This window comes from Oryzias melastigma, linkage group LG22, assembly GCF_002922805.2.
Source record: "Oryzias melastigma strain HK-1 linkage group LG22, ASM292280v2, whole genome shotgun sequence".
NCBI classification, from domain to species: domain Eukaryota; kingdom Metazoa; phylum Chordata; class Actinopteri; order Beloniformes; family Adrianichthyidae; genus Oryzias; species Oryzias melastigma.
The window spans coordinates 23694458-23705721 of record NC_050533.1 but is presented as its reverse complement, the minus strand read 5'-3'; the positions used below and the strand labels follow the sequence as shown (position 1 = coordinate 23705721).

The following is an 11264-nucleotide window of genomic DNA, read 5'->3' as shown; positions in this document are numbered from 1 at the left end:
TTCAAGCTTCTTTTTTTAGTTTTTAGGCTGTTTTTTTTTTTACTGCTAATATTTACATGGTAGCTGTTTTGGCTAATTTATGGTTTTTTTCAGTTTTTTTGGGCTATTCTGAAGATTAACTATTTTTTCAGCCACATGCTAGCTGTTTTGGCTAGCCTAAGGTTTTTTTTCATTTTTTTAGGCTAATTTGGCATTTAGCTAATATTTTAGCTGCCCATCAGCTTCAACATCTTCAGCTATCAGCACTAACATCTTCAGTGGTCAAATTCATCTTACAGCATTCACACTAGAATTATCACAGGTAATGCTATAAATCTATTTCATAATTATGTTAAAAAGTTATGGTTTTATGGTTTAAAATTTTTTATTTTATTTAAATGTTTATCCTGTTAAACCCTCAACCTAAGGTGTGTTTTCGATTTTGGCCCCTTGTGCGATTGAGTTTGACAAAGTTGAGTTGAAGACAGACAAAGGTTTAAGCTCCTCCAGGTTCAGTGATCTGAGATGAAGTTCTCTTAACCTTCCACATCCTCAATTTGCCAGCTGCATTTAATAAAAGGAACTAAACAAGAAGCTCCAGAGAAAAAGGATTGTAGATTCTCATGCTGGGAACTAGATTTTTTCCAGCATCTTCCTGCAGGTGTTGATGGAGCAGGATGGAGCCTGAGCGCAGGAAGTGCCTGCAGGAAGCAGCAAGAACACGATCCTACACCCAGCTGGGCCTTCCTTTCTTCTAGAACATGTTTGGAGTATGGTCCAGCTCTGTGCTCTGGTGGGGAGATCCGTCAGCCACAGGACACTTCTGAAGAAGAAATGCAAGGACGTGTGTTCTCCATGTGTGAAGGTTTCATGGGCTGGTTTCAGGAGCTCAGACTGAAAGAGCTGCTCAGTCACTATGGTCTCATGCAGAGGATGATTGTCTATGATGGATTCTGGTTTCTGTGACATCCTCCTCTCAATCACCACAGTCACAGACTCTAGAGGACATCCCAGAACGGAGACAGATCTGTGCAGCAGTGTGTCTGTCCTCTTCCTGTTCCTGTTGGCGCATTTTTCCCCCCGGCAGCTTACTCCACACAAGAGGAAAGATGCAACAATGACATAAAAAGTCTTTAAAAGAGTCCTGCAAACTCTGAAGGACCTCAGTCTCCTTAGTGGGCAGAGTCGGCTCTGGCCCTTGTGGTTTCTTCATACCTTTTTGAAAACAAATCCATAAAATCAGTAGACGCATCCATTCATCTTCAGAACCTGCTGAAACCCTTTCAGGCTCAGAGTTGCTGGAGCCTATCACAGCTACTGTTGGACAAAAAGCTGGGCTAACCTTGAACGGGTCACCAGTCTGTCAATTTAGAGACACCAATGAGCATATCTTCATTTTCTGATCTCTGTACAGACCTGACAGCAGGTGTGATGCTGCTTGCCTCCAGCAGGTGGCACTTTGACACCAGGGCCATGTATACATATGCTTTAGTAAAGGTGTTACCATGCATTGGAAGGCCCTCTGCAGAGGATGCTCTGTCATAGAGGTTGGTTACATCACAGCAGCATGGAGGATGAGGTTTTCAGCAAGCGCCTCCACATTTAACCCCATCAGACTGTTTATGTTGGTTTGTTTGTTTCCTTTAATGCTTCATCTCTGTGTGTCATCCTGAGATCCTGCTTCTTCCTAGCCAATCAGGGCAGACATCCTGATGGCGCCATGGTAACATGAAACCTTCTCACACGTGGGAGGGAAAAAGCACATTCATTATATCTTAATAGAGCTGCTGGAGCGTTTCCAGGGAGACTGTGATTTTCAGGGACGTGCGTCTGAGAATGAAAACATGTCGAGTTTCTGGGTTGATTCAAGCTTCCATCCCAACCCCAGCCAGTGGCCTGAGTCTGAGCTGGAGGAGCTCTGTGTAGATTTGACTTGTAGCATTCTGAGGGCTTGCATGGGCAAGAAAATATTAATGACTTTAGGATAGAGGAATTACTTTTTGAAGGATGTTGTTCTCACTGTGACGTCACAGGAATGCAAACAGGTCCACAGCCTCTTCATGAAGCTCCTCTCAATTCTCTGGATCACTTGGTCCTGTCTCTGCTGAGCCATGAATCAGAAGAAAAGAAGACATGGTTGTTTTATTTAAATGTATCATCTTACAATTGTGTTTGGTTAGACCAGGGGTGACAAACTCAATCGCACAAGGGGCCAAAACCCCAAACACACATTAGGTCGCCGAACATGATTTATTGAACACTCTAAAACTCTAAAGAGGCCATGAAAGAGTGACCCAAAGAGGCAGTTTCCATGGAAACGAGAAGGACATCCTGAAACGCTAAAAGTTTCTGTTTCTGTCTACTTCCTTATCATCTTTGTATCCCCTGAAGCTCCCCTGAGTGTGCTCTCCTCATGTGGACCTGCTCACTCATCAGCGTTTTTTTCTCCTGGACATGAGGGTCACATGACCCCAGTTAGCACGTTTGGCATTTTCATCCCAGAATCCTGCAGAGTGAAGACTTCTGTTGCTGTGAGGCTGAACTTTGTTTTTCTACATGAAGGAAAATGATGAAAACAACACGAAATAAGAACATTTCTGAAAAGAACGGACAACCGTCAGGCGTTTTGATGAGTCTTAAAGCCCCACTCTGATCATCTTTTGATGTATTTCAAAGCGTCTCCAGTGGTCTTTCGATAATGATGATGCCATTTTTAGCCAAGATAAAGAAAAAGCGTGTTGATTTCCCTCCCAGGGGTCCCTAAACTTTTTCTTTTGAGGACTATATAACTTTTTTTTCCCACTGATGTGGGGCAGGGTTCATTTTGTAGTGATTGATGCTGATAGTGATGCTAACAGTGTTTTCTGTTAGCAGTTCCATCTGCGACTGATGCTAACAGTGATGCTAACAGTGATGCTAACAGTGTTTTCTGTTAGCAGTTCCATCTGCGACTGATGCTAACAGTGATGCTAACAGTGATGCTAACAGTGATGCTAACAGTGTTTTCTGTTAGCAGTTTTGTCTGCGATCGATCGATGCTAACAGTGATGCTAACAGTGATGCTAACAGAGTTTTCGGTTAGCAAAATAAAAAATCTCAAAGCCAGATTGGGGGGAAAAAATCATTTGTCTCTGATACTGTTGGGTCGGGCAAAATATGGAGGAGGTCCAGATCGGCTCCGCGGGCCATAGTTTTGGGACCCCTGTTCTAGATCATAGTTTCAAAGACGTTCATGGATCTATTTGTCTGCTAGCTAGGGGATGCATCAGAATGGAGCAGAGCAGGGAGCTTAAGGCCCATCCAGAGTGCTTTATAAGTCCCACATGAGATCTTTGTTTAAAATAAATAGTCAGAAATGCAGTTTTGAGCCTGAGTTTCTTCATAGATGTCCTTCATCATCAGAAAAACTCCACAAGAACATGTTAAGAACACCAGAATTATCATCAGAGTGGGTCTTTAAAATATAACGTATGACAGAAGTTCCCAAAAGGTTGTTTTTTTCTCAGGTGTTAATGGGCTGAAAGACAAACAGAACACACACCTGTGAGAGTTTGTGTTAAAAAAACACGTTTTTAGAAGCTGTTAATGATGGAAGATTCTGTTAACAGCTGGAGTTTGAACCAGCACCCTCTCCTCATGATCAGCTTTTCCTCTGAGGTTGAAGACGACAGATTTACCTTTACTGTTTTGAAAAGAGGATGATACTGGTTGTTGTTTTCTTACTCATCAAACGCTCTTCAGTGAGGCAGAAAGCTGCCGGTTTGAAGACTACGTTCAAACACTGACTGTTTAGCTCTTTTGTAACACTGACTGTGCCCTTGAGCAGGGCACGGAGGCTAACCAACGTACTAAACTGCCCTCGTTCTGTCTTTGTGCTCCACATGTACCATACGTACTGTGTGTGTGTGTGTCTGTGTGTGTATCCAGGCTGTCTGTTTGTGTTGTCTGATCAGTGTGTCATTGTGTGTCCCCTCTCCCTCCCCCTCCTGCTGCCAGTCACCCCCGAGGCCATCGGCTTCCTGTCCGCCGTGGGCGTCTTCATCGTGGCGTTGGCTATCCTCTTCCTCTTCATCAACAAGAAGCTGTGCTTCTCCCGTGTCGGCGGGCTGCCCTGCCTGGAGCAACATGGCCGCCACAAGAGGAGGCGGCAGGGAGTCCTGCAGGGTCTGGGTGAGTGACGAGGAGATCCTTCCTCCATCTGTGGCTCAGTTTGGAACAAACCTCATCACATTGGGTCTGCAGCATCACAACTGTAAACAGCTGGTGAGGTTTTTAGGAAGATGAGTCCATCAGATGGGATCCTTTAATGAGTGGCAGTTCTTATTACCTTTCTGAAACTAAATTTCACAAAAACAGCACTCCAGAACAAACAGCTTTTCTGATTCCTGATTTATAGTCATTTCAGCTTTTTCTGCTTCATAAAACTTCAACTGTTTAATGGACATACTGAGGAATCTTGCACTAAATGATGCCTGACAGGCATTAAAACAAATGAAGTCTAAAGACCTGAAGGTTTCTGTGAAGGACCCAAGTGCAGGAGGCAGTGATGCATGATGGACAATACATCAACTCTGAAGTGTACAGTGGAGGGAATAACTATTTGACCTCTTGCTGAGTTTTTTAGGTTTTCCCACTTAAAAAGAAACTGACAGTTATCCTAATGTAGGCTGAACAGTGATATAGAAAATGAAGAAATTAACTTTAGATCATTTATTTAAATCCATTTACATTAATTGAGGGAAGTAAATATTTGAACCCTCTTTCCAGATAAACCGAGCATTCTAGCAGCATTTAAACGCATCACTCACAGACGAATATCTGAGACATGAAGAGTCTCATCCCAGATTTGTGCGTAATTTTTAAAGATTTGCATGTGTAATTAGTTTCAAGCTGTTTTAATTATAAATAATAAATAAATAAACAGAGAATATTATTGTCATTCTCTAATGTTTGAGGCACAAAACCCACAACTCTAAATCGTTTCAATCATTTTTACTGCATTTTTTTCAAAACTTTAACCACTATAGTGTAATTTACCACAATAAAACACTTTTATTTGAGTAACTATAAATTAAAAACACAATTTTAAAGAACATTTCTACAGAATTTCTGACAGTAAATTAAATGTGTTGTTTTGCTTCGTTGTTTGACATGTTAAAAATCTAAGAAGAATTGACAAAACTTCAATAACTAATCTATTATGTATTCAATTTTTAGCATTTCTCATTAAAGCTAAAGAGCCACATGTGGCTCTGGACTCACAGGTTGCAGAGCTCTGTACCAAGAAATCAAATTCTTATTTCCTGCAGTGTAACTCAACAAACCTAACGTAAACATGACCAACCCAAAGCCTTAAAACACAGAGAACCAGCAGTGTGTGTGACTGGATGAGGTGGGTGGAAATACTTTCCTGCTTTTTGATTACAACCCATGAAATATTTTATGAAGAAATCTTCTTGTTAAAATAATAAAAGTGTTTTTTGTACACGTTTATGTTCCACCTGCTGTTCAGAACCTGCTCTCTCTTCATTTTTCTTCTTCCCACTTGACAAACACTGAAGGTGCTCAGAACAAACTTGAAGTTACGAGACTGTCTTTCATTTTCCAACTCATCCCTGGCTTTTCTGGTGAACTTCCTAGAACCTGGATGACAGATTGAATCTGAAGATCCCCCCCTTCGTTACTGGAAATAACTTAACCCTCTCATGGTTGACTCAAATGTTTTCTGACGGAAACATTCTAGCACTAAGGGAAGACCTCAAAGACGGGTCCAGAATGTGTTGAGTTTCATTTCTGTGATCCTGTCTGAGAAACACATGAAACTGGATTAAAACCTTCAAAAAAGAAACAATTCTTTAAATTCTACATTTCCACCAAACAGACTTTCTGTTCTTAGTTAGAGTAGCGTTTAAATTCTGTTACAGCAAATCTAAATATTTATACCGTTATTAACAAAAACAGATGTCTGCAGATACAAATGCAGTCAAACATCTCACAGAAAACAAATAGAAGAACTGGATCTAAATTTATGTAATATTTGATCTGTTGGTGGAGTCAAACTGTGAGCAAACAGTCAGTCAGAAGGCTTGTACCCCGCGGACAGGTGAGGCCTCTGTCATTTCTGTTGTTCCTTTGACAAACACAAAGTCCGATTCTGATTCTCCATTGGAGACTCACAGGTAAGAAGTTTTTCTGAATGATTTTATGAAACGATAAATATGTTTTTAATGTACAAATTCAGTTTGGGATGAAGGTGATAAACATGATTTTTTAAGAAGTCCAGTTCATGTCAGCGAATGAAGGAGACGACATTCTGAAACACAGAGGAACTTTATTATAGTTGTTAAACCTTACCATTTCTGTGTAATTTTAGGGTCGGACACGTCTGTGTACAGCAGAATGTTACATTATGTTACAGAGAAATGCACACAGGAAAAAACATTGCAACATCTTGAAGAAAATTACAACTATTTGTTGTTCAGTTGAAAAAAATAGGTCATTGTTTAATCCATATGTTTTTATTGATTTATGATATTAAGTAAAACATATGAAAAAGTATGAAAAGTACATACATGACATACTTTTTGATAAGAAATGTTCGCATGAGTACAGTACTTTTTTTTATAAATCTAAGATCCAAGTGACTCCAAACAAAAACTAAAACACCAAGTGAGGAAATAGGAGCAAAACACCCACACGATTAAAGATTAAAAAAATTAATAAAATATTTCCATTTATGGCTGCATTTGGCCGCATGCATCCTCTTAAAGTGTATTTAGTTTCCACTAATTTTAGAAAGAGCATGATGAAACTCATATTTTTTCAACAAAATTTTTACTATTTCAAGTCTTCATGCTTTGTAAATTGACTTTAATGGATGACAGGTGATTAAAAAACACAATTCTGTGTCTCAGAAATCAGAATAATGTGTCCTAATAAAGCTTTCCTGAGTCTATAAATGCTTTCTTTGTTGGAGTCAGCTATACAATGAAAGGGTAGACTGATCATATTAATAAGTTATATGGATTATTAGGACTGTTGGAGGAAGCCTGTAGATCAGTCCGCCTCCAGAGTCACATGTGACTCTCTTATCTCCTCCGTGTGGCTCTTTGGCTTTAGAGGAAAATGTTAACGATTTCAATAAGTACAGGGATTGTAGTTCTGGTTCATTTGCTTTAGTTTATTAAGTTTTATGGTCATTTATTATTAGAACAAGCTAAAAGCACATTTTCTGATCTTCAGCTGCACATCAGTGTCTAGTTGCTGTTCAGAGAAAAAGTTCTTTAAAGGATTTAATCCATGATTTTCTCAAGTCTTTCAGAGTAAACTATACCCATGTTACCTTTGGAACACTAAAAAACACATAATTTAGGAAATATTCGTTATTTTTGTGAATATTTTAATACCCAGAAGTAAGTACCCACTTCATGACGTCATCATAGAGCCGGCGTGTCACCCACGAAAAAATGAGAAGACATTTTTTTGTCATTATTATTTATTTTATATTGATGCACACACAGTGCACCTCAGGCGTTTCCCCCCCAGATTTGGCAAGGACAGAATGATGATGATGACAAATTGATTCATTTTGCGGTGAAATTCGGTGAAAAAATGCAGACAACCCCACCGGATAAACATTTCAGGATTTATTGAAATGATGACATATCATCTCCTGATCAAAAATAATCTTTGGTTTCATGCCGATCTGTTTACCTTCCCGCTGTTGCTCAACAATAAACATTTGAACATGTTCTCCCAATTTGTCGCTCACTTTTCCCACCTGGATATAGTCTGCTCCCTTTCTCTACCAGGAAATACCCTGTTCTCTTTCTATAACAGGAAGTGGTTTGCTCCCTTTCTCTACCAGAAAAGAGCTTGCTCCCTTTCTACATCCAGTAATAGTCTGCTCCCGTTCTTTACAAATGTCCTTTATCACCAGAAAAACACCACAAGAACATGTTAAAAACCCCATGTTCATCGCAGTGGGTCTTCATTTTGCCTGATCTTTTTTGTAGCATCTGTTAATCAGGTTATAAAAACATAAAAACCAAAGTTATTACACTTAAACTTGTCAGTTTTTCCAATCTCTGCGTCTGCTTTCCTCCCTCCAGTGAGCAGCTATGGTTACGACGGTGATGCTGCCTCCAGCTCCTCCGACAGCGAAGACGAGGTCCTGAAGCAGTTTGAGATCTCCGTGTCTCGCTCGCAGAGCTTCCGTGTGGCGGCAGCTAGCGGCGGTCCAGAGCCGCCCCATCAGACTCATCTGCCGCTGAGCCGGCGCCACAAATTTACCCGCTTGTCCGAGCAGGAAGAGGGCAGCACCGAGCCGTCCGACTGTGAAGGTATCGAACGCTGAACAAGTTAAAGAGCTTTCACATTCTGGCTGCAAATGTGAAACATTTTTTGTTTTTTGTTGATTTGATTTTCACTCAAGGGGGCGTAGTTGCTCCGCCCTGCAGAAACTATGTCCTAAAAAACAACATAATCATAATTAAAACACCTTAATTGTTTATGTTATTTGATTTACAGTGATTTACATGCCGCTTTTCTCCTTCGGAATCTACTGGAATTGTTGTGTTAACAGTTAAAAAGTTAAAGATTTTAAGCATCGCCAGTGATGCCTCAAGTGTTAAAGGGCTAAAAGATCTGTTTATTCACAGATCCATCTTATGCATGTACACACACACAACAACACTACAACAAATGAGTCAGCCGACCTGTTTTTCTCCACTAAACTCCGTCATGACGCAGGACAGGAGATTTTTAATACATATTTTGAGCGTCTGTGTTTGTAGCAGATAAAAAAGCTCCCTCTGCAACCACCCTGAGTCTGTATTAGTCAGTCAAACAGAACAAAACAAAGAGCAGATTTACTCTTTTAGAACGGGGTTCTTAATGATGCAGACTCCCGTTTAGACAGGCTGAGCCTTTGAAAGAACGTCAGTGAAAAACAGCCAAAACTGAATACTTATGAACTCTTATGGAGCTAAATTAGGGCCAAAATTATTTAAAACCCAAATAAAAAAAATTGAAAAAAAATGTTTGTGTTTGGATAAAAAAAATCAATAAATAAAATGTCCAAAACTTTTTGCTAAACTTAATTATTTTCAGCTTCAATTGTTCTGCTTTTTAGGTTTCAAAACTTAAAATTTAAATTTTTAAAACTTTCTTTTTTACTTTCAAAAAAAGCTTAGTTTGAACGCGATAAAACTCTGCATTTTAAACCCGTCTTGGGACAACTTCAGACTATGATAGTACAGCCTAAACAGCCATTTCCTGACTGTAATTATCACAGTTCTCAGAGTCAGTGAACGCACCGGGACTGAAGTTACCACTCTCTTCAATTTTGATTGGTCCTTCGTGTTAGCCCCACCCTCGCCAAAAGTTTTGAAAACAAAAAAAAGAGTTGAAAGTGAAAAAAAAGTTTTGAAGCTGAAAAAAAAAATTGATACTGACATTTTCACATTCAAAAACAAAAAAAAAAAGTTTAAATAAAAAAAATTGATACTGAAATTTTTTAGATTTGAAAAGGGAAAAAAGGGTTGAAACTGAAAAAAAAGATTTGAAACTGCAATTTTCAGATTTTAAAACACAAAACGAGTTAAAAGTGAAAAAAGATTTAAAACAGAAAAAAAATGAATCTGAATTGATCAGATTCGTAAACGAAAATAAGAGTTGAAGGTGAAAAAAAAAGATTTAAAGCTGAAAAAAAGTTTTGAAACAAAAATTTTCAGGTGCCAAAAACAAAAAAAGGAGTTGAAGGTGAAAAAAAGATTTGAAACTGGAAAAAAAGTTTTTAAGCTTAATTTTTCAGATTCAAAAATGGAAAAAAGTGTTAAAAATGAAAAAGATTTAAAACTGAAAAAAAAAAGTTTTGAAGCTGAAAATTTGAGATAAAGAACAAGATTTAAAATGGAAAATTTTAGGTTTGAAAACCAAAAATAAAGAGTTGAAACTGAAAAAAAAATGAATCGAATTTTTTTAGATTGCAAACCTAAAAATTAGATCATTTGAAGCTGAACATAATTACGTTTATGAATAGCAAAAAGTCTTACTTTTTTGGGGGGCCAAAAACAATATTTTTTTTCAATTTGTTTTAATTTGGGTTTCAAATCATTTTGGCCCCAATTTAGCTCCATAATCTCTACAAATCTGAATTGTTTCAGGTCAAGTCTTATTTCTAAGACAGGATGTTCCTCAGTTCCCAAATCCAGCTCCACAAACCTAATTTACTGTATTAGATATCCTACAACTATAATAAAAAGAATGCTTTATTGTACTAGTGGCTCTGGTAAAACCAAACTAATAAAAAACTACAGAACTGAAGAAAAATGGCAGCAACATGGAGCATCAGAGCCATTTTTATTCTAAGAAATAAGTCAAATAACATCCAGGTCATCATTCTTCTTTTGTTTAAAATCTATTTTTTAACCATGTTTAAGTTTAGCCTCTTGTTTTAATCATAACACTTTAAGCGAACGTCTCAGCCTCCAGCAGAGATTGGAATTTAGAGAATGAAACGCATTAACTTCTTCAACGGGAACAGAATGTTCTACTGCAGAGTTTTTGTAGTAGCTGAAGGTCGGCAGTGAACTCCCACTCATGCTGTGAGATCTCAGTGAACACAGTCAAACAGAAGTCTGCAGAAACCACTGATGGGAACTTCGGCTTTTAGGAAAGGTTGGAGCCAGCAGGACTCATCGGGAATGCATCATGGATTTCTCCGGATCGGGTTTGGGTCACAGAATGAAGGAATCAGAGCATTTTAACTATTCAATATTCACACCAAAGGTTTCTTTTTCAGCAGCAAACTACAGCTATTGAATCACAGTTTATCCTCATTTAATGCTATGTCCTAAAGTACCTGCCTTTTCTGGTTTCCATAAAAAAACAAACAATAAAAAAAGCTTCAGAAAACAAAAGTAATTTCCCGAAATGAAAATGAAACGTTAAAAAATGAAACGAAGAAAAAAACGGAAACGGTTGACGTTCGTAAATCATTTCAACAGAAACTAATTTGGCATGAATTGATGCTGGATCTGCTCTACGCTGATCATTAAACTTTAATTAGCATGCAGACACTGAGGACAATTAAAAAAAAATAGTAGGTCAAAACAAAAATCTCATCATCCAATCATTGATGACCCATCATACTTAGCTTTTTTTATCGTTTCATTTTTTAACATTTCATTCTGATTTCAGAAAAGGACTTGTGTGTTCTGAAAAGTTTCATTTTTTGGGAGTTTATTTTGGTTTCTGGAATTTAGTTTTGATTTCTAAATTGT

General features: G+C 38.3%; 1 protein-coding gene across 1 annotated transcript in view; it reads left to right on the top strand.

Annotated features, from left to right (window-relative positions):
• Positions 1-3906: 3906 nt before the first annotated feature.
• Positions 3907-11264, top strand: part of syt16 (synaptotagmin XVI) — a gene marked incomplete at its 5' end in the record, with an annotated part of 15280 nt that continues 7922 nt past the window's right edge. Inside the window, 2 exon segments of the mRNA XM_024277249.2 lie at positions 3907-4149; positions 8091-8321. Coding sequence (XP_024133017.1) covers positions 3907-4149; positions 8091-8321 — 474 coding nt within the window.